The sequence below is a fragment of the Schistocerca cancellata genome, chromosome 5 (assembly GCF_023864275.1).
Source record: "Schistocerca cancellata isolate TAMUIC-IGC-003103 chromosome 5, iqSchCanc2.1, whole genome shotgun sequence".
Taxonomy (NCBI): Eukaryota; Metazoa; Arthropoda; class Insecta; order Orthoptera; family Acrididae; genus Schistocerca; species Schistocerca cancellata.
Window position 1 is genome coordinate 41,771,708 of NC_064630.1, and position 27,738 is coordinate 41,799,445.

Below are 27,738 nucleotides of genomic sequence, written 5' to 3' on the forward strand. Positions count from 1 at the left end.
CAGCGTACCAGTGGAGAAATGCTCGTTTCAGAGCTAAAAAAAAAGGTGAATGTCCTTATTAAAAGACTCTGACTGACAAGTGGGGTACCAGCTTCCTCACTCTATCTTTCTCAAACCTTTAAAAAATTTTGCAATAACATTGACATGTGAACATATTAGGGACTGGTGATAGCACACTACTGTCAGTGCAGGAGGATAAACAGCAATGCTGAAAGAAATAACTATCCCCATGCTTAAACACTAATACTTGTCTGTTTCTTCACTGACACAAAAGCTACTAGAGTTCCTTTTGTGCGAGTGGAGGAGGCTAGTGACAGGCTCTTCTGCTGACTTTTCCTATTTTGGGAAAGCATTTTCACCCCTGAAATTTTCATTGATGCTGCTTCATCATTTTTCTGATAACTGTTCAGAGTATCTACTTCTAAATAAATATTCCGCAGTCTACCTTCTGGTGTGTTGCAGAGGGTACCCCATACCGCTGCTAGTAATTTCCTTTCCTGGTCCAGTTACAAATAGAAAAAGATAAAAAAGACTGTCTATATGGCTCTGTATGAGCCCTAAGTTCTCAAATCTTACCTTTGTGGCCCTTACACATTGTATTGGAGACTACAGACTTCTTCTGCAGTCAGCTTCAAATGCCGGTTCTCTAAATTTTGTAAATAGTGTTCCTCAAAAAGAACATTGCCTTCCCTCCAGGGATGAGGTGGTGAGGGTAGGGCAGCTAGGTTCAGTTGGGAGCTTAGACAGAGGGCTGGGGTGGGGGTGGGGGGTGGGGGGGGGCGATGTTTGCTTTGTTGATGCTGCCCTTTTTAGCAATTTTGATGTAGATAAACTCAGGTTACAATGTTGGTCTTCAGCATGCCAGTGTAAATGTTGGCACAGAAACAGATAAGTGAAAAATCTGTGCAATTCGCATGTTTTTATATATAAAATCAGACACAGAAATTTTCCTTTGAGATCACATGTACAAGATCTGTGCAGATTTGAAATTCTAGATTCGCATATTTTGTATTGTGGTATGTTGTGAAATTTTGAACATTCAAGAGTGCCGCAATAAACTCATACTGTTATTGTCAGTTGTAGGCTTAAACCTATTTGTGCTCATTTAAAATTTTTGAGAAAAGTTGGCCTATCCTCATTCAAAACAATCCTGCAATTTCATTGTATAATTACATGAGAAGTAGGTTATTTTTGAGAATTTTCGGATGCTTACAAACCTATATTTTTGTAAGTTACTGGTACAAGTGTTTTGGATATGAAGCTTATTTCGTAGCAAATGACTCCTGAATTTCATTGTATATCAACGCAAATAAATGTGCAGTTTTTAGAGGTTTTGGAAGCTATCATTGTCCTGTGCATAATCTAATTTGTAGTAAATTGGTGTTAGTGATTTAGCAACTGTAGCAGCTGTTCTAACCAACGTACTGTGTTTAATCTAGTTTTCCCTTAAAGAGGAGTAGGCCTATAGTCGCATTTATCATAAATTAACTCTGTTTTTGAGTTTGTTAACAACTGTAATAAAACTCAAGAAGTTTTAGGAATGTAGTAATTTTTACCACAGGTTTTTCTGATGCCTTAATAGAAATCTTGTTTTCTGCATCACTTCAATTCTTGTAGGGAACTAGCAACTTCTTAGCTTAACAGACTAAAAGATAATCGGTGGGCTTAATTTATGAGTTGATCACTGCCCTGTAACACATCACAAAACCTAAAATGCAGCCTCACTGTGAATGCTGTTCTCGAACATGGGGCAAATTGGTTGACATTCTTAAGCAGCTGGAAGTCATTCTGACTACTATCAAACGATTGGCAGCTGCTGCAAGTCATCATGTTCGAAGAGCTCCCAAGAGTCGTGTACCTCTGATATTGGTACCGGAGGTTCCTGGAATACTATCCATTCCTGTGGATCCTGTGTCCTGAGTAGAAAGTATGGGACTTGTCGTTACTCGTCCACCTGACTGCAAGTGACGTTTCAATGGTAGAGCTAGGCATCATATACACGGTGGACAGGGACCAAGGAGGACTTTGTGTTCTATCGGTCCCCCTAACCAACAAGTTTGAGGTTCTGTCTTCGACTGAAACTGAACCAGTGGGACTCATTTACGGCGAATGATGGTACCCTTTAGGGAAGTGGCAGCAAGGGACATGCCTCATTCACCACGCTGAAGAGGCTATTTCAGCAGTCGTTGAGGGAATAGGGTGCAACCAAATGATGACTGTGGTGCACGTTTAAACAAATGATGATTGTCATCTAGGCTCTGAGGTCACACTTGGGTCATTACAACGACTGGCAGAGAAGGTTGAGAACAGCCTTACGCGTGGAGTTTCAACAAAGCTCACAATTTGCAGCTTTGTCCCCAGAACTAATCGCAGCCCTTCGGTTCTGAATCGAGTAGAAGAACTGAACCAAAGACTTTTAAGGTTCTGTGACAAGATAGGCTGTGAATTCCAAAACTTGTGCAATACGGTTGAGAACTGTAGTGTCCCTTACATGGACCAGGTGTGTACTACACATCAGAGGCCGCTAATCAGATAGCTGACTGTGTGTAGGTTGTACACAAGGGTTGTTTTATGATCAGTGACTCTCCATCCAATATAAATAACAATAGCTGTAGGAAATCCAGAAGTATTAGTGTAAGATCAAAAGAAATGCCTCCCCCAGGTGAGAGTATTAAAATCCTAATGGTTAATTGCTGAAGACCTTGCAACAAAGTGCTAGAGTTTGAAGCGCTACTGAAAAGCAATGACGCTCATGTAATACTGGGTACAGAAAGCTGGTTGAAACCTGAAATTACCAGGGGAAAATGTGTGTGTATATCAAAAGGATAGGCAAATAGAAAATGGAGGTGGTGTATTTGTCACAGTAGACAAGAAACTCAAATCCACCGAGATAGGAATTCAAGCAGTGTAAGAGACTTTTTGGGCAGCACTCAGTATCAGGGGTGGGCATAAAATAATTGGATCCTTCTGTCACCCACCAGACTTGTCTCCTGATGTAATCGAAAACGTCAGAGAAAACCTCAATTCACTTTTACATAGTTCCCCAATCATACTATAATCATTGGTGGAGACTTCAATCATTCAACACTCAATTGGGAAAATTACAGTTTTGTTGGGGTTCGGAGTGATAAGACATCATGTGAAACATCACTAAATGCCTTCTTTGAGAACTACCTAAAACAGTTAGTTTGGAACCCCACTCATGATGGAAATACATTGGATCTGATGGCAACAAATAGACCTGACTTCTTTGAGGCTGTCCACATCGAAACTAGAATCGGTGACCATGACATGGTTGTGGCAACAATGACTAACAAAGAACAACTAAACAAGCAGAAAGATACATATGTTCAGGAAACTAAAAAATCAGTAGTGTCGTATCTCAGTGAGGAACTTGAAACTTTCAGCACAGGGCAGGAGCAGTAGAGGAACTATGGCTCAAGTTTAAAAGAATAATTGACCATGTACTGGATAGATATGTATCCAGTAGAACAGTGCATGAAGCCTTTAATGACTACCATAGCAGAATATCGTCAAATGATAGTTCACAAAACCCAAAGAAATTCTGCTTATGTGTGAAGACTGTTAGTGGCACTGAAGTCCCTAGTAAGACAGGAACTGAAATTGAGGGTAGCAGAGCAAAAGCTGAAATGCCTAACTCCGTTTTCAGGTGTTCCATTACAAAGAAAAACACAGGAGAACTGTCCCAATTTAATCGTTGTACCACTGAAAATAGGAGCAAACTAAATATTTGTGTCAGTGGTGTTGAGAAACAGGCACAATTTAGACACTTACATACACTCATTCAGACACAGCTTTGTCGGAAAAAAAGAAACTCTCACCATTAGTTCAACCAAGCAAGTACATCTCACGCACACATGACCACCAACTCTTGACGTCTTGGGCCAGAATGTAGCTATCATGTGGGATGGAAGTGGCAGTGTGGAGGGGGCAGGGAAGGGGAAGGGGATGGGATAGCAGTGTACAAGGGGGGGGGGGGGGGAAGAGAGGAGTGCTGTCTGGTAGTGTGTGCAGGAACTAGAATGCCAGTAGGCACAGTGACAGGAGGTTGTGGGGCAGGGACGTGGGGAAAACGGAACAAAAAAGGAGTGGGGAAAGATGGGCAGGTGTGCTGGCAGAGGGTGGTAAACTGAGGATTGGGGGGGGGGGGGGAGGGGGTAAGAAACTGTCAGGTTGATGGTGTGGGAACATTGTTAACATGGTTTGTGACCAGGATAATTATGGGAGTGGAGAATGTGTTGTAAGGTTAACTCCCATTTGTGCAGTTCATAATTGCTGGTTATGGAGGAGAGGATCCAGATTGCTCGGGTAGTGAAGCAACCATTGAAATAAAGTGTGTTAGCTGTACGTTGCTCTTGCCCACAGCTATGCGGTGGCCGTTCATCCTGGTGGGCAGCTGGTTAGCAGTCATACCAATATAAAAAGCTGTGCACTGATTGTAGCAAGGCTGCTTTCACAGGTGGCCCAGCCCCTGATGCAGTAGGATAAAATTATAATAGGATTGGAATAGGAATTTCTGGATGGGTGGACTGGGCAGGTCTTGCCTGGGGTCTTCCACAAGGACATGATCGTTGTGGCAAGGGGATGGGATTGGAAGTGACATATGGATGAACTGGGATGGGCGGATGGTGGACCACCACTTCAGGAGGGGAGGGAGGGATTTCGGGTAGGATGTCAGTCTTTTCGGGGCATGATAGGCAATCAAAGCCCTGGTGAAGCATGTGGTTCAGCTGTTCCAGTCTAGATTGACATTGGGTAACAAATGGGGCAGTTCTTTGTGGCTGGTTCTTGAGGGTGGTGTGAGGAATGTAGATGTGAGGGGAATTGCATGGGAGATTTGTTTGTGGACTAGGTCTGGGGGACAGTGTCTCTCCGTCAAGGTCTCAGTGAAACCCCCAGCATCCTAGGCAAGGGAGTTATTGTAATCGCAGATATGCCATCACCGGGTGGCCAGGCTGTATTGAAGGAATTTTTTGTTGTGAAAGGTATGACAGATGTCAAAATGCAGGTACTGTTAGTGGTTGGTTGGTTTAATGTGGACAGAGGGGTGAATCGAGCCATCAGAGAGAAGGGGTCAACATCTCGGAAGGTGGTATGCTGGGTTGAGGAGGACCAAGTGAAGCGGATGGGAGAAAGTGTTGAGGTTGTGAAGGAATGAAGACAGGATATCTTGACCCTCAGTCCAGATAATTGAGATATCAGTGGAGCTGAACCAGGCTGTGAGTTTGGAATTTGGGAGGCTAGGAAGATCTTCCCCAGATGGCCCATAAGCAGGTTGGGAGGGCACCATGTGGGCCTAATGGCTGTGCCACAGATTTTTTTGTATACATTCCCTTCAAAGGAGAAGTAATTATGTGTTAGGATAAAGTTAGTAAAGTGTGTGAAGAATGAGGTAGTGGTTTCGGACTAAAGACATTGGGAAAGGTAGTGTTGAATAGTGATAAGACCACAGGCATGTGGGATGTTGGTGTATAGGGAGATTGTAATGTCTCTTGCAGCAGTCTCTCCACGATATTTTCAGAAATTTTATAAATTATATAACTCAGTACATATCTCGAAATATCTCTTCTTATTATCTTCTTATTATCTGTTCTTATCTTACCGATTATCAATGCAAAGTAGTTTCAAGCCCAATTATTCCTTGGAGCGTCCATTTACTCCATGGAATAGCTTCTCTGCTATCTATGTTTTCTCTTATGAAAAGAATAGGAGACTTCTTGCCGATTAGTCGTGAAAGAAGGATGTATATGTATGTATTGTTGAGCTAGTTGCCATCTTGATGAGATTCTGTATGAGAAGGAATTTAATACATGAACTAAACTAAAGTAAGTGTGTTCGCGTATTATTTAACGGATTATTATTATTGACAGTGTCTGCTTACTACGCTGTGTTGCACGGGATCAGTGGGGAACGTCTTATTTACACTGGACGAACCTGCCGTTTTGTATGCTCAAGATATCCAGTTACTTCGAATAAATAGGCTAACACGGTCTTACCAGCAGATGTCCGGTCTTCCCCATGTGATCACCGAAAGTTAATAATTATTACAAATGTTTCCAGGAGATTGACTGACAATTTTCGTCGCACCGAGACTTCGAAATTGCTTCACTGCCTTATGGAATTTAAGTTAAGCTCAATTTAATCAGGATAGAACAGTATTGAACTGTGTGAATGTGATAAGCCTGCTTTGTCAATGAAAATTCCCTTAATATACGCATGTTTTTACTATCCTGATCAGTGAAGCTAAATAAGGCCGGTGTGAGAGGGGTTTTTAAATTTTAGATCCCACACAAAAGATATTAAAAGATGATGCCAACAGTGAAGAGTAGGGATCCAGGAGGTAAAGGAGTGAGGATGGTGGAGAGTCAGTGAAGTGGTAGGTACCTTTGACATGGGAGGCTAGATTACAGGCAGTTGGCTGGAAATGTTGGTCAATGAAGGTCGAAATTCTTTCAGTGGGGGTACAATAACCAACCACAATGGGACAACTAGGATTGTTGGGTTTGTGGATTTTGGGGAGCTTGTAGAAGGTGGGTGCATGTGGTATCATAGGGGAGAGGAGAGAAGTGGATTCAAGGGAAAGATTCTGGAAAGGGCCTAAGACATTAAGCAGGAATTGGTGACTGTGTTGGACTTCTGGGATGGGATCACTGTGGCAGAGTTTATGGGTGGAGGGGGGCAGATAACTGGCAGAGGCTTTCTGCTAGGTAATCACTGCAATTTATAACAACTGTGGGGGAACGTTTGTCTGCAGGTATGATGATTTCAGGATTAGTTTTGAGTTTCTGTATGGCTGCCTTTCTTCTGCTGAAAGGTTGGTATTCTGAGGAAGGGACGTGAGGAAGGATGGTGAGGCTGAGTTGGAGGTAAGTAATTCCTGGAAGGTGGCCAGCGGGTGGTTGGATGCGCCGTAATCTTGGGCAGCAAAGAGTGGAGCTTAGTGGAACATTGTTTCAATTTGGTGACACAGCTACCAAGGACCAAGGACGCTCTGGCACAAGATCCCTCTCCCCGGAAAGATGAATCAACTAAACTGTGAGCAATGTGCTTGAAGGTAGATTTGCGGGACAAAATGCCATCCGGAAACAGCTAAGCTACTTTTGGTGGACTTTACTGCTGCTTTACCTGCAAACACACTATATAGACAATGGAACTGCTTGAGGAAAATGATGAATTAGACACAGTATATTGTTTTGTGCACTGGAGTATAGTTCATACTGCAATGATTGATGTAGTACAGAAGATACCAGTGCATGTAGATAATTTTGGGACAGAAGGCAAAGAATTATGAAAGGAATGTTAGGAGCAAACATAAGTGCCTTAGAGGAAGATGATTTTTATTGGTCAGATGTAGAAAACAGCGACAAACCAGCCATCTACAAAACTGCATTGCACCAGAAGATATCTCGCTTAAAAGGTACAGGATATGATAGAAGCAGTGTTGAATGACTTTCAGGATATGTTTACTTCACGGCGACTGCTACCACTGCCAGTTTATAGGAGACCATACAGAGTTCCTCACCAGTTACAACTGTGACTTGATGAATTCATAGATCAGCAATTAATGGATGCTATAATAGAGTAGTCTGATTCACCATACAGTGCAAATGTCTTAATTGTGCCAAAGAAATCTGCTGGTGGTGCAAAATCTTATATATTCTGTTGTGATTATAGGCTTTTAAATAGCAAAACAATTTCAAACGAGAATCCATTGCCAAACATCGTAAATAACATTGACCATCTTGCTAACAGTAGGTTGGGAATGGGTACCATTAAATGTAAGTTGCACCAGAGTACAGACATAAAACTGCTTTCTCCACCTCTTCAGGCCATTGGCAATTCTTAGGGATGCCTTTTGGATTAAAGAATGTCGCCGCAACATTCCAAAGATTGGTAGATGGTGCGTTACATGGGTTAAAACCTCGACAATGCGTGTGCACCTCAATGACATAATCGTATTTTCAAATGACGTCAAGGAGCACGCGATTCACTTATGAGAAATTTTCAATGAGTCGGAGATGCTAAATTATCATTGAATTTGGAAAAGTGTCACTTCACACTAAATGACGTAAAATATTTAGGCCATGTTGTGAGCGAACATGGAATAAAAACTGATTCATAGCTAATAACCTCAGTTAAAGATTTTCCAACACTGCAATCTACCAGGGAAGTACACCAATTTCTAGGCCTCTCAAATTATTGTCGAAAATTTGTAAAAGACTATGCCGAAATAGCATGACCTCTCATGCAGTTATTGAAAAAAGGTACTAAATTTCCCTGTACAACCGAATGCGACATAGCATTTGAAACATTGAAATAAAAATTCACACACAGTCCTGTATTAATCCAATCAAGATTTCAACAAAGAATTCATCCTGTCCTGTGATGCATCTGGACATGCTGTCGGATCAGGTTTGGGTCCAAACACTGATGGTGCAGAACCCCAGTAGCCTACACATCCAGACAATTAAATATGGCAGAAAAGAATTACTCAACAACAGAAAAGGAGTTATTGAGTGTCATCTATGGTATCAAATATTTCAGGTGCTATCTGTGTGGAAATAAATTCAAGATAATCATGGACCATGGCACCCTAAAGAAGTTACTTGGGCTAAACAATCCATCAAACCATTTGACATGTTGGTCTGTACACCTCTCTGAAATGGACATTGAAGTCCTTTATAGACTGGGGAAGAAACATTCCAACACAGATTGTCTAGTAATTATACTATACAGTGTAATAGCAGAAAAAATATTAAAGCTGAGAAATTAATCTTTCTTTGGAAAACTACTGTTCAAAAATTGAGATTTTTTAAATTTGCAGCTGATAACTTTGAACTATTAAAAAATATTAAAGAATACATTCAGCTAAGTGATAATGATGTTACTTTGTTGCCCAGAGTGCGTTTAATTAAATGCATTTTATTTGAAAGGCTTAGGACAATCCACTACTGAAGAATTGCAAAAAGATGTAGGTACTTGGAAATACGAAAAAACACATGCGGCCTGGAGCAAAGATGGCTGCCATTTCAAAAAAATAAACAATAAATTTAAAAAAAAAATATTTTTGTGACTCCTAAACATTGGGGAATTCACCGAGCAAATGTAAAATTTTTCCGAGACGGTCCAGCAACTTTTTAAACTTGGTATAGATTGACCCATGTATAATAATTATGTGTTATTTACGGTTGTTCAAAGTATAAAAATATATAGACTTATTATAGGTTAAGTGAACATTTCAGATGCTTTGACATGTTAAGCCACAATATTCAGAAGCAATAGCAGTTGAACAAGGGAAGCTGGCATGTATATTGACATTGGTCACGTTTCTGCCCAACATGAGGAGGCCAATGACAAGCAGAGTTTGCGCAGCAGCAGTCAGCCCTTCAGCAGATCAACAACCGAGCAGACGGGCAATGCTTTCAAGGGGAACGATGACGAGCACATGTCAAACATCAGCGGTCAATGCTCCAGGAACTGCCAGCATACTGAACTAAAGTGTGTGACGTATCTGGCAATAGGGAGGAGGACAACAGGGCAATGCCCTACCATGCCATCGTAGAGGCAAAACAGTGGAAAGCCAGCACATGTGTCAACATTGGTCACGTTTCTGCCCAATGTGAGAAGCATAGATCAACAACCGAAGTGTCACTCGCCACCCTAGAAACTTCATGACATTGGCAAAACCACCGAATAAATACCTCCGAAAAACGGACATGAGGTTGTCCTTTGAGGAGGTGCGTCGAGGGGAGAAAGAAGAGATGAAGAAATGCCTCCTGAACAGACTGACTGATGGTTAGTCAGCGGACGTCTTACTTTGTTACAACAACTTAGCTACTTTGCTACTCATCAGAGGACGATGTCGGTTCTGCGCCAATATGTCAACACAGAAGATGCCATCCCAGATGTTACCAGAAAGTAGTTCATGTGGTACTTACCCAGGTGGCTGGTGAGGACGAAAGGACTGCAGCCTCACCCAGTGGGTCGCCTGGGAACCTAGAGGTTGATGAACTTTGCCAGAAGAAGCCGAACCTGAGGGTCGCTTGTTCAATTCCGGGACAGAGGACTCCACGCCATGCCGTAGTCACTTGTGAATTCACTCGTTGTATTATTAACAAGGAGAAGACCTTGCCACCACCGCAGCGGGTCACCAGGATGGAACTGAACAGAACAACATGCCGCTGCCGCACCACTGCAGGTCACGGGTATAATACTGAACAGAACAGCATGCCGCCGGCGCACTGCTGAAGGTCACGGGTACAGTACTGAATGGAAGATTATGCCACCGGAACGTTACTGCAACAAGAGCCCGCCACGTCAGCGACCACCGGAACCTGCTTGCTGTGATTCCACTGCTCTGCTTCCATGAGGAATTGATCAGATTGAAACACACTGTATTACTCTGTTTGATTAAAGGGTCGTATATCTCAATAAATAATAAATGACTGTTAGGGGAACCACCAATGTTTCACTCACACCTCACCCTCTGAGCCATCCCACAAAGTGTCGCTTTTCGTCCCATCATCCCTGACAAAATAATGACCTTTGCTCCCCTCTGTCACTGACACTGTCTTATGTCACTAAAACCCAATCTGCTACATAGTAAAGACTAATTTTTTATTAGATAAGTAGGATCTTACCTCTACCCTCATGGTTCAGTCTATCACCAAGATGGCATTTTCACACACATCTTGAATTAAAAGGCAGCCTTGTGTAAACTTTATATACCCAAGAGAACGTGAAAAGTATCTATTTCTTCACTATGTTACTATGCACGCCAGTGTCTTCCCTTATTTTTACACCTACAAAAAGCATTTGAACAAAATCTGAACTGTTTGGTGTTTTCTCTTATTTTTCGGAAATCCCGTAGATTGTACTATCAGTTTCGAGTAAACAATAATTGCCTTCCCAAACTTTCTGGCAGATTAAAACTGTGTTGGACTGAAACACGAACTCTGGACATTTGTCTTTCATGTGCAAGTGCTTTACTGACCCAAACATAGCTCACAGCTTTACTTCCACCAGTACCCCATCTCCTACCTTGCAAACTTCACAGAAATTCTCCTTAGAAACTTGAACTTGCTCGATTAGCACTCCTGGAAGAAAGAATATTGTGGAGATGTTTATTCTGGAAACACCCCCCTAGCTGTGGGTAAGTTATGTGTCTGCAATATTCTTTCCTCCAGAAATGCTAGTCCAGAAAGTTTCGTAGGAAAACTTCTGTGAAGTTTGGAAGGTAGGAGATGTACTGGTGGAAGTAAAGCTAGGAGGACGAGTCATGATTGGTTAGCGCAAGCACACGCCCACAAAAGGCAAATGTCCCAAGTCTGAGTCTCGATGCGGCACACAAGTTTCAGATGGGCGGGCACTCTGCGACAGAGTGAAAATTTCGTTGTGAATTACCTTTCCAATTTTTAGATTTTATGTAAATGTATGGACTCCCACATAAATCGTATTCTTTTCCCTCGTCTTCTTCATACAAGTCATCTACAATCTCTTCTAAGTCCATTTATTTTACTTCCTTCTTCGTTATTAATTTTCTCTTTGTAAGTTACTGAGAGTAACACCAGATCCCCCTTCACTTACACAATTCCCATTAACATGCTGACTGACTTCTACAGATTTTCCCTCATCACCTGACCTGTGGTTTGATTCGTACCACCAGTCAGGATGAAGTTTTTCACAAAACTTTTATATTTTAGCCTTAATTCCCTTGTTCTCATTAAGGTCTTTGTAATTAACCATACTGCCCACAAAGCATCAGCTAAATCATTATTTTTGCTTCTATTTCACTAGTATTTATTGACAAGATCTGACTTTAACAAGTTATACTGCCAATGTTGTTGCTGTCACAACTTGTATCATCTTCACTATCCATTTCTGCTAATTTCATAATCATCCTCATTGATAGAATCCTCATTCCGTACACTAAAATTAAACATCTAAATCGTCATTGCTGTTTGATGTCAAAACTTCTTCCTGCCTCTCTGCACAGTTATCAGTCCTGTCAGTATTTAAATTAGAATCAGCAACTTTGCCTCTCCACGATCCTCCCCATTAGCCTATGTAGTCCAAATTCATCACAATTGCTACCTGGCATGACCTCTCACCTAACATTTTTTGATTGCTTATAAAAATTTGTGTAATCTAATTGCAGCTCCACAATACATATTTGATTACTGTTTCTTGTGTTCTACCCTAACATTCTTAACACCCCCCCCCCCCCAAAAAAAAAAAAAATAAAAAAAATTAAAGAAAAATTCTTGTCAAAATGAATTCTATTTATCTGGTGTCTTACAAATATTTTGTTTCTACAACTCTGAGTATCTCCTCCCAGTGTGTCTCCTTCAATAGTTATTAACCTGATTTTCGATACCAGTTACTCAACTCACTGACTTGCCCCCAATGGGATGGCCCTCAGTTTCCCCGTCCATTTCGCTTATTATCTGATCTTCTGTTACCCTGGAGTCTGTTATTCCCTTCCTATGGCCTTCTCCTGTGTTCAGACTGTGTTCCCGCAGCAGCACCAGGGCGTGATGGGAGTGGTGACTCAGGTGGGAGTAAGGAGGAGGCTGGGACGGGAAGGGGGAGAGATGGTAGGTTAGGTGTGGGGGACAGTTAGGTGCTGGCGGGGAGCGCGCAGGGACAGGAATCCTTCCCACCAACACCAGCTTTTCTGAACTGCAGAGGTGGGAATTTTCCCTGCAATATATCCTACATTCTCATAACCATCCTGTCCTCAACCTTCGTTACTTGTGACAGTCTTTTAGTTGTGCCTATCTGTGATTCAGCACCTCTGCTGTATGGTGAGTAGCAACTTTCCTTTTCGTAACATTTTTCAATAATTAAGTTCGTGTGTTATTGGAAAATATTAGTGATAGAATATTTTAGTGTAAGTAGTAGTGGTTCAGAAAGTGACAGTGATCATCTTGTTGGTTGTTGTTGTTGTTGTTGTGGTCTTCAGTTGGTATACTGATTGAATGTGAAGACAGAATGGGAAATACGCAGTACACTGCAGTGATTGCAGCTGAAACACTACTCCATCCATTTCATGAGATGCCTGGACCAAAGCACACACCACAAATGGAATCTTCTGCAGCTGAATATTTCAATTCATTTCTCACTGCAATGTTGCTTTAACTAATTGCCACCTAAATAAATCACTCTAAGCAATTTATATCTAAACATGGTGCTACTATGTCTAGCACATATAAAAAATGGAAGAATGCACAGTAGCTGTGGTAGATTTTATTGCATGCTCTAACATTTTTAATGCCGATTTAAAGCGTGAAGTAGATGTACAAACTTCCCACTTCTTTTATACGAGGTGACTTACTTGAGATTCAAAGCCGATGTTCTTGGCTGGCTGGCAGTCAGTCAGGCCTGACTGACTGACTTCTTCTCAGTAGAATGATGCTAGGTACGGGAATATTTAAGTCTCTCTCTCTCTACTTGTGAAATCAACCAACGGTATATTTGAACTCCATACAGAATAAATTTTCACTTTCCACATACATATACGACTTCCAGTAAGTCACTTGCTGTGTCCAATGTCAGAAACAAATTTAATTACATTTATAATAGAGTTGGCTTAAAACCATGACTCTACTCCACATGAATCGTAAAAAAGGTCTTGCCTCTAACAAGGCTGGATTAAGAGTTTTCAAGATTACTTTTTTAACTGTTCTCCTTTCACACAATAGTCAGTGACACAATAGACACAGAGCTGCAGCTGGTTCTATCTATGGATTGCCCGACAAGTACTTGTCATTGCCATTAAACTGCCGTGTCTACTGATTTTAAACTTGCGCACGCACACACACGCACACGCACACACGCGCACGCGCACGCGCACGCGCACGCGCACGCACACGCACACGCACACGCGTGACACGCAGTAGGTAGGATTTTACCATCTCGGACTCGTATCCAGAATATCGTCTGTTCGAGACAGTAGAAGGCTGAGTGTTTCTAGAATTTACACAGAAATTCTTGAATCACTACATATCCTCCCCCCTCGCCGTCAGATCGAACACGCGATATTTTATACATAATCTTTATGCAAGTAATATCACTTAACAATACCATTTCATATATTAACAGCGTACATTCCGTACTTAAGTTTATATACATATCTCTTCTTTCAGTTACAATTCTTCATTCTTTCTTTTGTTTCGCTATTCATTCTTATTTTACTTTGACATTAAGACACAATCATTCGCTCGAGGTTTTAGTCAGCATTACTAATATTTAGGAATTGTGAGGACTTTTTCTCTTGTCTTTATTTTCTTTTTCAATCAAAAACTTCAGGTGTTTGACACATGAGTAATCTATTTTCTGTTTTTATCTTTCGTACTACCTTTTCCTTAGTTTTTACTATTTTCACTAGTTGTAGCTTGGAGGAACTTGGGGTGAAATAAAAGTTTTCTTTTGACACTCATTTATTTCTACAAAACATAATAGTGCTAGTCGTTCATAGAATTTACACTTTCCAGAATAATTTTTATAAAATTTGTGACTTCTGTCAAGATACTGTCACCTTCTCCCATGATCAGTACCTATACCTTGCTTGTGGGTTGACCTCATGAGAGCACTTCCTCTTTCCATTCTGGTAGGTACGTCCCTTACAAAACATCTCTATTTTTTAGGCCACAGGTCGTCCTATCTTCACATAGATACACTTGCCCTTTATACTTAGTGATTGCCAGGTACGCCCCCCTTATCCTTTCTGAGTAGGCCTCATGGTTCATTATCGTAATATACATTTTAGTGTATACCGTAATTAAGTATGTTCTGGTAAAGATATAAATCTAACTGAAAACTTCGCATTCATTCTTTAATATAGCATTCACTCCCTAGAGTCCTCCTCTGCTTATCAACTTCTATACTATAAATAGATACTATTCATGTCCCACTATCCTTCAATTCATTAGAGTATTTATTATACTGACATTTCTTATTGATCAGCATGATTAACGTTCTCTCCTGCTTTTGTTTTCTCTCTTTGCTCGTGCCTCTTTCTTAATTTATATACACCTTTTCTTATGTATATTTGATGTAGAACTGTAAGAGAGCATCTTATAGTTGTGTGCATGTTTCTAGATGCACCCACATTTTCTCCTACAACACTTGGCGGTTCTCACATCTTGACAGTCTAATAGTCTGTAATTGTATGTTTATGTCTAAGTGTATACTTGTGTATATATGTGTGTGCATTTGTGTAGTCTGATTTTTCGACCTTCTTATCTAAAGATAAGATGTAGGTTATTATAAACCATGGAAATAAGGAAGGACTTCAGCAATAGCAGTTTACGAATGTGGAAAAAGGGAAAAAATAAACATGTCCTCAAGATGAGAAGTAAGCAAGGAAAAAATAGATGTGGTTGCTAGGATCGAAGATGAGAAAGAAGGGAGCCCCAAAGACAGGAAACCCTGCCCACCCCATTCCCCAGGATCCCTACCTCTCAGGTACTTCAGTGAGACGCCGGAGGAGGTTGGTTGTTAAATCGTCTGCTACAGAACGGACTTGTCCCACCTTCACTGTCGAGGTCACCCGAAGGAAATCCTAGGAACTCTTATGGAAACGGCAAATGATGAAGAATCAGGCACACTTGTTTGTGAAGGTTGTTTGGAAGGTGTGATGTGTGTTTTGTGTTAGTCATGATTTATCTGTTCTTGTAAATCAAGCTTTTAGCTACGATGCCCACTCCTTTCAAAATTTATACAAACCCTCCCATCTATATCACATGTTATAAAAGGTATAAAATACTCTATACAAAATAGAAAAGCTATACATTTCGGTATAACAACTGTTCAGTTAGTCACACCATAGTAAATTTTCCACAAATATAATACTCTATTTTTGAAAGCAATATATGAAGACTTTCCTACTGGCTTGCTAGGCCTAACGCAAGAAAGGATTTTCTGATGGAATTGTCTCCCTTAGTCTTTGGAGTTTCCCCTCCACCGCAAGGCAGAGGTTCCCTTCTCATTTACTCCCCAGGAAGGAGGGTTGCCTCATCTGCCAGCTACGCCGTTCCGAAGTCTTCCTTCTATGCCGTCACTGCCATTAAGGTCTTCACCCATAACCCTGGGCATGGGTTCCGTGTTATACCCCACGGGTTTTGGTCCCTGCCTGAACTCAGCCATCCTAGCACTCTGGCCTACTGAAGAGTAGGATGCTCACCCCCGCGACGTGGACGCGCCAGACAGGAATTACCCAAGTGGAGGAATAGGGAAGCGGACCCTACTTGCCTGGAGCCGGGTTAATGATTGTGTATAGTGCCACAATCAAAGGACGGAAAGAAGATGGGAGTATAACAAAATGGTGATAATGGTTTTTATAGACATAGAAAAGGCATATACTCAGTTAACAGGGAAAGACTCTGGGAAGAAATGAAGAAGATAGATATAGAAGATGGATACATTAACGTAATAAAGACAATGTGCAGAGGACACAATTGTAGAATTAGAACACAATTGGGGAACTATGAATACTTCAAAATAAGACAAGGACTTAAACAAAGAAGTATTCTATCTCCTGCATTTTTTAATGTTGTGATAGAGGGAATGAATAGAGCAGTTAAAGATATAGTAAAAGAAAAAGACAAGAAAAAAGGATTTTTGCAGACGATATGGTAAAATAGGGTGATAAAGAGATCGATGTACAGTTATAACTTGATGTGTGGAAGGAAATAATGAAAAGGTATGGATTAAAAATAAATAAAGATAGGAGTGAAGTATTGGGATTTGGAAGAGAAAGGGATCAATGGAAATATTACCTTGAATGGAGAACCCCTCAAAGTGGTAAAATGTTGCACTTATTTAGGGAGTGAAATATCTAGGGATGGAAGAATAACTAATGACATTAATAGGAGGTTACAGAAGGGAGGCAATTTCTACCAAATAATAAAACACCTGATTTGGAATAAGAAAGTTTCAGGAAAAGCAAAACTCCTTATGTATAAGAGTTATTACTTCCCTATTGTCACATATGGCAGAGAAACGTGGACAGTGACAGAAAGGGACTGGAGCAGACTGCAAGCAGGGGAAATGAAATTTCTCTGAGCGGGGAAAAACAAGAATAGGCAGAGTAAGGAATGTAGATATTAGAAAGGACCTTTAACAAGAAAGTATGAGAGAAGAAATTGAAAAAAGAGATTAAGATGGTATGGGCATGTTAAGAGGATGCATGGCAGACACTCCCCAAAATTATGGAAGAACTAAAGATGGATGGAAAAAGATCTAGAGGGAACCCAAGAATACGGTGGAAAATGGGAGTGAGAATATCTGTGGAAAGGAGAGGTGTGACTTGGCAGAAAGTGGAGGAAGAAAATTGGTGGGAGGACCGAGCCAAGTGGAAAGGACTCGTCAGCACCCAGACCCGGCAGTAGCTGGAGCAGGCTTTGGATATAGATAGATAATACTACTGTCAGTTTATTTTATCTAGATATCACTTTATTTCCATGATTCTGTTTAAGTTGTTCTGTTCTCTATTTTATAGTCATGTTCGGTTTTCTAAGCAATAAGACTCCAGGATAGTTCTAGATTTTAAAGAGTAGATGACAGAATAGTTCAAGATTTTAAAGGTATTGGGCAGAGGAAACTATTTGGAAAAAACACCGAAAACAACTCTTGATCTGATGGTTGTCAGCCGGCTGGTGTGGCCGAGCGGTTCTAGGCACTTCAGTCCAGAACCGCGTGACTGTTACGGTCGCAGGTTCGAATCCTGCCTTGGGCATGGATGTGTGTGATGTCCTTAGGTTAGTGATGTTTAAGTTCTAAGTTCTAGGGGACTGATGACCTCAAATGTTAAGTCCCATAGTGCACAGAGCAACTTTTCTGACGGTCGTCACTGTGCCCGTTAACTCGGAATGTTAACGTCCCTGGGGGATAGATGACTCCACCCGGATCCCATGGATCTGATATTAACTTTTCTTGAGCCCTGGAAGATCAGTATTTATGTTTAAATTTATTTTGAAAGTCTTCCAAAGATGAAAAATTCTCAATATTTACTGTACCCCACAGCAAATTCGATTTTCTTAGAATCTTCCCAATTTTTTGGTAATGCTTGGTTAAACCTTTGTAAGAAATCAGTACATCTGTCTTGCTTAAATTTAGGTAACTGTCTAGATAACCCGGAATTAGCCCCCATTGTAAATCAGTTACAGCTTCACTAATTAATACCACATTAGGTGATGTTACCCTTTTTACTACTTTATCCGGTATAAGCTTGAATTCTCTCCACAAGTCGTCTATACCCTTCCTGGTATCACTAAGTTCAGAAGACAGAATAAGCAATACGTTAGGCAATACGTTTCCAGAGGTTATTCTCTCGGTAACTTTTCGATCTATAACTTCATCAAATTGTCCCTCCAAACTACTTACATTTATAATATCAGAGTACATTATTTTCTCTTTGAACTTTCTTTCTGCATTATCTACTTGTGTACTGACACCTGTAATTTGCGACTGAACTATCGGTATTAATTCATTATTCTTATCTACACGCTCTTTCAAAGTAGTCAATCCCTGCTTTACAGCACTAAACTTAACATTGCACACATTTTCAAAAGATCCTAATTTTTCATTAATTTTGGATTCCACATTATTACATCTCTCCTCAATGTTAAATTTTAAACTTTTTGATAAGTCTTGGAAGTTATCATTCTGTTTCTGACTAAGGTCAGTAAACATTTGATTTACATGAATGGTCAAGGAATTAGTCAATTCATTCTTTAATTCTATTTTCAAATTCTCTACTCTACTATTTAAGGCGTCAAATTCAGTCTTAAGAGCACCCATGCCTGCTTTCTCATAGATTACTAACTTCTGTGCTTTGCGAGTCGACTTTGGCATTTAGCAAACCTAGATTTGTCAGTTGATTATTCAGAGTTTCACTCTGGGCATTTAGAATGTTCCACTGAGCACTCAAAACTTCACTCTGTGCATTTAATTGTGAATCTAATGAGTTTAACTTAAGACTCTGAGCAATTAAAACTTAAATCTGGGTATTTAATTGAGAATTTACCAAACTTAGTCGCACTCTGAGCTTTGATTAAATTTACCAAGTCAGCTCAGTCAGGTGTTTCTTTGCTAACTCTCATAGCGATAGCTTGTTCTTGAGTGTCTTCAGTTTGTTGTATATTGTCCATGCTTTTATATGCCTTAGCCCTAGTAAGCAATTAAAACTAACTTTAAATACTATAATTACACAATGAAAGTTCACTCAATAGTATGTACCACTTCATACTAAAGTAATGAAGTTTTGTTTCACGCTCACCTGGCGTAGAAGTCTTGTTGCATAGGTGGGCAGATGTAGAGGCAGGACAGCGCTGGTGAAAAGCAGCTGGTGTCAGCAGCATCGGATGTAGGTTGGTTTCCATGTCTGCATCCCCATGATGTGTATGAGGGCTGTATACTCCCCGCACTGGATCTTTTTGGTCGAAGTGTACTACGCATATTTCTTCTTCGACAGATGCATTGAAATCTTCTTTGCTGTTTTATAGTTGTGAATTTTCCATGTCTTCACCATTTTTCATTCAAATTTTGCTTCATTGGATACTTGAACATATTCCTATGTCTCAGAGTAAATCCCGTGTCGTATTATGTTTGGTTGCTAGGACAACACGTAACAACTTCTTCTCTAGTTTTTGATTTAGAGTCCTTTCACACAGGTCTCCACATTCTAACATTTTTTATGCTGATTTAAAGCGGGAAGTAGACGTACAAACTTCCCACTTCTTTTATACGAGGTGACTTACTTGAGATTCATAGCCGATCTTCTTGGCTAGCTGGCTGCTGGAGAACACTCTTGACTTCTTCTCCGTAGAGTGATGCTAGGTACGGGAATATTTACGCCTCTCTCTCTACTTGTGAAATAAGTAGATAGGCGAACGTTACTTTTCGTCAACCAACAGTATATTTGAACTCCATACAACATAAATTCTTACTTTCCACTTATATGTACTAATTCCAGTAAGTCACTTGCTGTGTCCAATGTCAGAAACAAATTTAATTACATTTATAAATTGAGTTGACTTAATGACCGTGACACTACTTCACATGAATAATAGAAAAGGTCTTGCCTCTAACAAGGCTGGATTAAGAGTTTTCCAGATTACTTTTTCAATTGTTCTTTCACATAACAATAGTCAATGACACAATAGAAACAGAGCTGCATAAAAACTCCTTGGTTCTTCCTATAGAACATCTATGGATTGCCTGACAAGTACTTGTCGGTGCCGTTCGACTGCCACATCTTCTTTCTTCTCGCGCTTGATTTTAAACCTGCATACACAAACATTCTGAAGCAGAATTTTGTGGTCCACACAAAGGTTTTGGCAAGGTTGCAAAGTTGAACAGGATACTTACCATCATAAACGTTCTGCAGTGGCACGGAAAACAGCCCAGATCCATAAACAGGCCGTAACCACAAATCTGCTATCTGGTCTACACCCCTTCGTATATAGCAGTGTCAGTGGAAACCACCATTTCCATGTCATCCACTACTGCAAACTGCTGACAGTCTGAGACAGTGACCAGCTACTGCATGACAACAGCCAGACTCCAGTCATTGGCCTCTGTTCCAGATGTTTCCAAGCGACATGGAAACGCGATCTTTTCCACAAAGTCATCCCTGGGCAGCAGTATTTAAACCACCAGGCCCAGTCTGTCATTATGAGTACAGCTGGGCCAGTCATCACCGTACTTAAGACATAGCTAGGCCTAACGTTTGACTCCAAGTTGTCATGGTTGCCACACCTACGTGACTTGAAAGCCAGAACCCTGAAGGCACTGAACATCCTCAAGTGCCTCAGCCACAGGTCTTGGGGAGCGGACAGGGCGCGTCTCCTTCAGTTTTATCGGGCTTTTGTGCGTTCACGGCTGGACTATGGGTGCACAGTATATGGGTCAGCAAGGCAGTCTTATTTGCAGATCCTTGACGCTGTCCACCATGCTGGGATCCGACTGGCCACGGGTGCTTATCGGACCAGTCCCATACCCAGCCTCTGTGCTGAGGCTGGCGAACCGCCACTTACCATCCGGCGGCAGCTCCTGCTGGTGCGCCAGGCTTGTAAGTTTCTTGCAGCTCCCAGTTCGCCTGCTCACTGCCTTGTTGCCCATCCACCTCTGGACCGCCTTTTTTCCCACCGTCCCCGGGCTACGTTGCCATTTGGGATCCGTATGCAACGTGTGCTAGAGTCGCTCGGTGTGGAGTCTGTACAACCCCAAATCCAGGGTTTTAACCGCCTGCCACCCTGGTTACTGAAGAGGCCCGGAGTGATTTTAGATTTATTGCAGTACAAGAGGGATTGTACTCCTGCCACAGTTTTTAATGCAGCATTTTCTGCTATTTTATCTGGGCACCACGACTATGTAGCTGTTTTTACGGATGGGTCGAAACGAGGGGATTCCGTTGGCTGCTCAGTTGTTTTTCCGGATCGTGTCCTCAAGGTCCGACTGCCTCAGACTTTTACTGTCTTTGACGCAGAATTGTCTGCGATCTTGCGGGCGCTGGAGCAGATGAGACATTCTTCCTCTCCTAAATTTCTTGTCTGTTCCGATTCACTCAGTGCCCTTCACTCATTGCACCATTTGTATCCGGCAGATAAAGTAGTCCAGACCATCCAGGATGTCCTCCTCCGACTACAGCGACTGGGGAAGGTTGTCGCTTTCTGCTGGGTTCCGGGGCATGTCGGCATTGCTGGGAATGAAAGGGCAGATCTCGCAGCCAAGGAAGCGTGTCTCGATCCACACGTATCTCAGTGTGCTATCCCCTTGCACGCACTCACCTCACTGTTGAGCTCACGAGTGCGTCGTTGGGAGGATGAGTGGCTGGAAGTGACTGACAATAAGCTCTGTCTAGTCAAGACCACAATGCGTGTGTGGTGTACTTCCTTTCAGCCCCATCGACGGGACGAGGTTCTCCTCACTCGGCTTCGAATAGGCCACAGCCCTATGACGCATGGCTTCCTGCTACGGCGAGAAGACCCTCCAATGTGTGGTGCTTGCGGCGTCCAGGTCACTGTGCGCCACGTTTTATTGGATTGCGTTTTATTTTCTGACCAGCGGGCCGCGGCTGACTTGCCAGCGGACCTGCCAACTCTTTTAAGCAACGCTCGGACGAATGTGGTTAAAGTTTTAAAGTTCTGTGCCATGTCAAATGTTTTTACAAAGATTTTAGGGAGAGGATTTTAATTTGCTCACTGTGTGACAAGCTCACCCATATTTTATGTAAGTAACCAGCCAGTGACAATTTCAGTGGCATTCTTGTTGCTATGTTTTCCCTTTCCTTCGGTTTTACTTTCTTAAATAGCATTTTCTTTCTTTTCCTGCTTTCTTTCCATGTGTGCTTCAGTTTTCTTCGGTATGTCCACATTCGTTCCTTTTAATGTGTGTCAGGGCGCTGATGACCTCGATGTTGAGCGCCCATAAACCCCAACACACACACACACACACACACACACACACACACACACACACACACACACACACATACACACGACATAGCTATGACCGTCATCCCCTGGTAACAAACCGATGATCAGTGTCTGTCTGCCTGCACCCAGGCAGCCAGCACTGTGCCACCATTTCATGGTTGGGGCCACACAGTGATTTCCACCCTACTTCACTACTCTGTGGTCTTCAGTTTTATATTCCCACTGAATGTGCCTGCCTAACCCTAGCTACTCCCTGTCTCACTACTAGCCTGCCGTCCTGTCCCGTCCTCTCGGGATGTCTGGGCTGACTTGCTTGGGTCCGAGGAACATCACCTGCTGCCTTGTGTCTGCCTGCTGCAGATGCACTGCTGTGCATTCATGAATAATTGTTAGTAGAGAGTTTTTGCAACAGATTGGTCTAAATTGTCTGCACCTCCAGTAGGAGCCCCTCTCCCACATCCTTCCACTATAATGTATTAAGTGCTATCTGCAGAAAAGGGTGTATATTAAATATAAATCCAGAAAGTACCACTGTTCGAGACTGGAGTAGAGTAGAACTGGTAGAAAAATGAATCAGGATATGACATTTAACAACAAAATAATTAATTATTGACAATATAATGTAAGTGCACAGATAAAAAACCTACTCATCTAGTGGCAGTAGGAGAATACACACACAAAAGGGTTTAACTTTTACAAATTTTTGGAGCCAGTAGCTCCTCCTTCTGGCAGAAGAGTTGAAGGGGAAAGAAGAGGTGTGAATTAAAAGGATTGGAGAGATTTAGGGAAAGGGGTACAGTTCAGAAAAGTCACCCAGAACCTCAGATCAGGGGAGACTTATTGGAAGGATGAGAAGGAAAGACTGATTGCTGGGCACTGCACCGGACGAGACTTGAAAACCTGAAAACTTAAGGTGGGCAGCAGGGTAATATGCAACACAGAGATTACTACTAAAACACCGTGCATGAGTTAATAAGAGTGATTGTATGTAACAGAGGTGGGAGGGGTGACGAAAAATAGACAGATCAGAAAATGAAAGATGAAGATAACAAAATGGAGTGAAGAAAGTAATAGTTCTGTGAATACATGCTGAGACAGAAGGAATTAACATAAATTAAGGTCAGGTGGATGGCGGGAACCGAGACATGTTGTAGCACTAGTTCCCACCTGCGGAGTTTTGAGAATCTGGTGTCTGGGGGAAGAATCCTGATGGCACATGTGGTGAAGGTACCGAGGTCATGACTGTCATGCTGTAGAGCATGCCCTTCAACAGAATATGCCGGCCGGAGTGGCCGAGCAGTTCTAGGCGCTACAGTCTGGAACCGCGTGACTGCTACAGTCGCAGGTTCGAATCCTGCCTCTGGCATGGATGTGTGTGATGTCCTTAGGTTAGCAAGGTTTAAGTAGTTCTAAGTTCTAGGGGACTGACGACCTCAGAAGTTAAGTCCCATAGTGCTCAGAGCCATTTGAACCATTTTTGAACAGAACATTGTGTGCTGCCACTATACACCCTCTGCCTATGCCCATTCATCCTAATTAATAACTGCCCTTTCACATCAGCCTGACTACCTCCCAGACAGTGTGTACATAACAGCCGGTATATGACGTGTCATTTCACATGTGGCTCTCCCTTTGGTAGTATGTTTTTCCAGTTACAGGGCTGGAATAGATTGTGGCAGAGGGTGCATAGGGCAAGTCTTGCTGCGGGAACGGTTACAGGAGTAGGAATCATAGGGTAGAGAGATGGGCACAGAAGGAGCATAGAACCTGACAAGGATATTGCAGAGACTGGGAGGGCAATGAAAATCTATTCTGGGTGTGGGAGGCAAAATTTCAGGCAGAGTGGATCTCATTTCAGGGCATGATTTTAGGAAGTCATTGCCTTGTCGAAGTAGTTGATTAATACATTGAAGACCAGGATAATATTGGTTGACAGGAGTTTTTTTTTTTTTTTTTTTTTTTTTTTTTTTTTTTTTTTTTTTTTTTTTTTTTTTTTTTTTTTTGTAGGATTGGATGTGATGGCCTGAGAAATCTGCTTTTGAACTAGGCACGACAGTCATGACCTTGGTGCCTGTTTCACCACACATGCCATCTGGATTCTTTCCCCAGACACCAGTTTCTCGAAACTCCGCAGGTGGGAACCAGCGCTACATGTCCTTGGTTCTCACCACCCACCTGGCCTTAATTTACGTCTGTGCCTTCCACCTCAGCATCTCTTCATAGTAACTACTCCTTTCTTCACTCTTTCAGTTATCTACATCTTTCATTTTCTGACCTTTCTTTTTCACCCTCCTCCTACTTCAGTTATGTACAATGCACTTAGTGTTTCAATCTTATTAACACGTGCGTGATGCTCTGGGTGACTTTTCTTAACTGTACCCCTTTCCCTAAGCCTCACCAGTCCTTTTCCTTCACCCTCTTCCTTCCCCCTTCTATTCTTCTACCAGGAGGAGAAGCTACTGGCTCCGAAAATTTGTAAAAGTTAGACCCTCTTGTGTGTGTATTCTTCTACTGCCACTAGCTGAGTAGATTTTTTATCTTTTCATTCACAGAATATGACATTTGATTTTTATCATTTGGAACTTGAGGCAGGAGACAGGGAAATAGAAAACAGGAAAAATAAAAGGTTTGATATATTAATGCTGAGCAGTAACTTGAAAGATGGATCAAGCAGAAGATAAGAGAGTAGATAGAAAAATAGTGCTAAAAGAGCAGTCTGTAATTAAGAAAGAGAATGAACAATTGTTGGAAGTGAGTGAAGAAGGAAAAGAGCACGGAATCAATCTAAATGAAGACTGAGGAGGTACTGAGAGCAAAGTTTGTGTTTGTTAGTTTTAATCTCTGGAATTCTAAAGCATTTGTTCACACAGGGATACACATGACATGAGCAGTAAGGAAAGTGCAACACCACCTCCCAACTCAACAAAATGTGAGTAATTTTATCAGTCGCATCTGTGCTCTTAGATTGTTCTCTACTTCTGCCCAATGATGACAATGTCTACTTGATATTTAAGTTGCATAAAACAGTTTTTCCTGTAGAGTCACTCCCTTCAGCAGGAATCATGTGTAAGGACATATGTCACAGGATGTTACACAGCCTAATAAGTACAGAAGTAGGATGGACAGTAGTAGATACTCTCAAAATTGTGAGATGAATTTCAGCAAATCTTATTCGGGGGTTGAAAGCAGAAGAGTATTATAGTAGATGTGGGGTTGATTGTTTTGGAAGTGTTTCTTAAATCTGGGCATTACAAAGTCATATGCTTAACATAATGTTATTTTCTAAATATTTTGCTCAGATTGATTTTAGCCCAGTGCGACCGTGGTAGGCCAAGGTGTTCTCTTCACACAGGTCCAGTTAAATTGTTTCAGCATTCTTCGATATGCCTAGCTGTTATGTGATCATGTGCTTGCATAATGTAAACATATTTTTCCTGTAGATACATAGAGGTATATAAGTGTATTATCTCTTTGCTTACAAGTTCTTTCTGCAAATGTTTATTAGTAACATCCAGATACTGTGACAATTTTGCATGGCAACATAGGATATCAGTTCTTGATTAGTTATCAGTCATGTTGCTACAGTGTTAACTGGAATTGATCCCACATTGGTCTTCCCTCTAGACTTGAACAGCATTGCAGCACCTCTCCAACTGTATTGAAATAGAACCTCAGCATTGAACGAAACAGGAGCCTGCCTGAAATCCAGGTATAGGTGCTTTAATCAAGAGAAACTACATGGTACCAGAGACTTTTTCATATCTCGAACATCTATGATGTATATATGCAGATTGAAGTGACAAATGAAAATTTGTACCAAGGGCGGTGTTCGAACCCGGGTCTCCAGCTCACTAGGCAGATGTGCTAATCACTACACCACCCTGGCACAGTGGTTCGAGAGAGAGATTTGACACTTCAAAAGATCTCTGGTAGTTTCATTTGGGTAAAACTAATTAAATATGTTTTATAAAAAATATTTACTTTGCATCACACAGGTGGCAAAGACAGCAGATTAATTGAAAAGTCTGTAACAGTGTGAGTACTCAAGATAATTAGTAAATTTATCAAGAAGGTTAATTCATTTTAGCAGAATAACTATTAAAAGTTAAATCAAGAGATTTTGGAAGGTTATATAATTTTGCTTGTGTTGTATGTACTCCAGTTTCCACAAGAAACATCTTGTTTCTTGTGAATCTGTTCATAGTGTCAATTATTAAGATAAACAAACAGAGGAATCTCATTCATAGATGGATTTTGAAACAATTGGTGTATATTTATGTAGGATTTATAGTTTCAGTGAGTGTTCCAGTCATCTAATGATTTTTGTTTAGTGCCTAACAAATATGAGTGAGTAATAAGTTTTTCAGTTGAAATATTTCTTACATTTTAATAAATATTCTGTTATTTCATGTATTTTGAGGTAGTCTTCATTACAGGAGCAAAGAGCGATGGCACTATCCTAGTGTGGGACATTGGATACCCAGTACCTCCAAAGTATGCAGTGAAATTTACTACACTCCATCAGTTATCATCAAAGCATGAAGTATTTCAACTTGCGTACTGTTTGGAAACTAAATCTCTCCTGGTATCATGTGCAGATGGTGTTTGTGTATGGTCCGGAGATGTCAGAGATACTAGGTACTTTAGTGCTGATTAATGATGACAGATATGTAAGTGTAAAATATAAGTGATATTATATATAATCTCTCTTAGTCTCCAGGAGAAGGAACTGAAAATGCCACCAATGCCTGGCAGTATTAATGCCAATAGTCCACAGCTGGTTGACTCAATTGAAGTTCTAGGCTGTGGAAGAATTGCTGCAAAATGCGCATTGCATGGCGCCATTTATATATGGAGCTTAGCAGAAGCCTTAAAAAGTTGTAAAAGTAGACGCATTGTGAAAATACTTCCAGCGTATACATTAAAATGGAGCAACACAGATAATTACTTCATGAACATGGGATTTAGCAAAGGTAAATATTGTTTTCCTTCCACAATCACAAATTTTTGTGAATTTATTAATGCATGGTAGATCTAACTTATTGTTCATTGTATTGTTTCTTATATCATTTTCCCTACAATGCCTTTTCACTGCTTGAACTAGATCTATAAACCCCTCTGTGGGTGCAGTCAGTAGGAAGTGAATATCTCAAAATTTTAAACATGGCTGAAGCAGTAACTGTTGAAAATCTTCACAGTAAATAACAGCGAAACAGTTGCAGGATAAAGATCTATTGAAATCCTTGACCACGGTTTCAGTATATCTAAATATACC

At 41.2% G+C, this 27,738-nt stretch overlaps 1 protein-coding gene across 1 annotated transcript in view; it reads left to right on the forward strand.

Moving 5' to 3' along the window:
• The window catches only part of LOC126188284 (leucine-rich repeat and WD repeat-containing protein 1-like), an 84,873-nt gene that overhangs the window by 25,681 nt on the left and 31,454 nt on the right, over window positions 1-27,738 (forward strand). Inside the window, exons 4-5 of the mRNA XM_049929868.1 lie at window positions 26,900-27,101; window positions 27,177-27,436. Of these exons, the coding sequence (XP_049785825.1) occupies window positions 26,900-27,101; window positions 27,177-27,436 (462 nt within the window). The remainder of the gene's footprint in view (window positions 1-26,899; window positions 27,102-27,176; window positions 27,437-27,738) is intronic.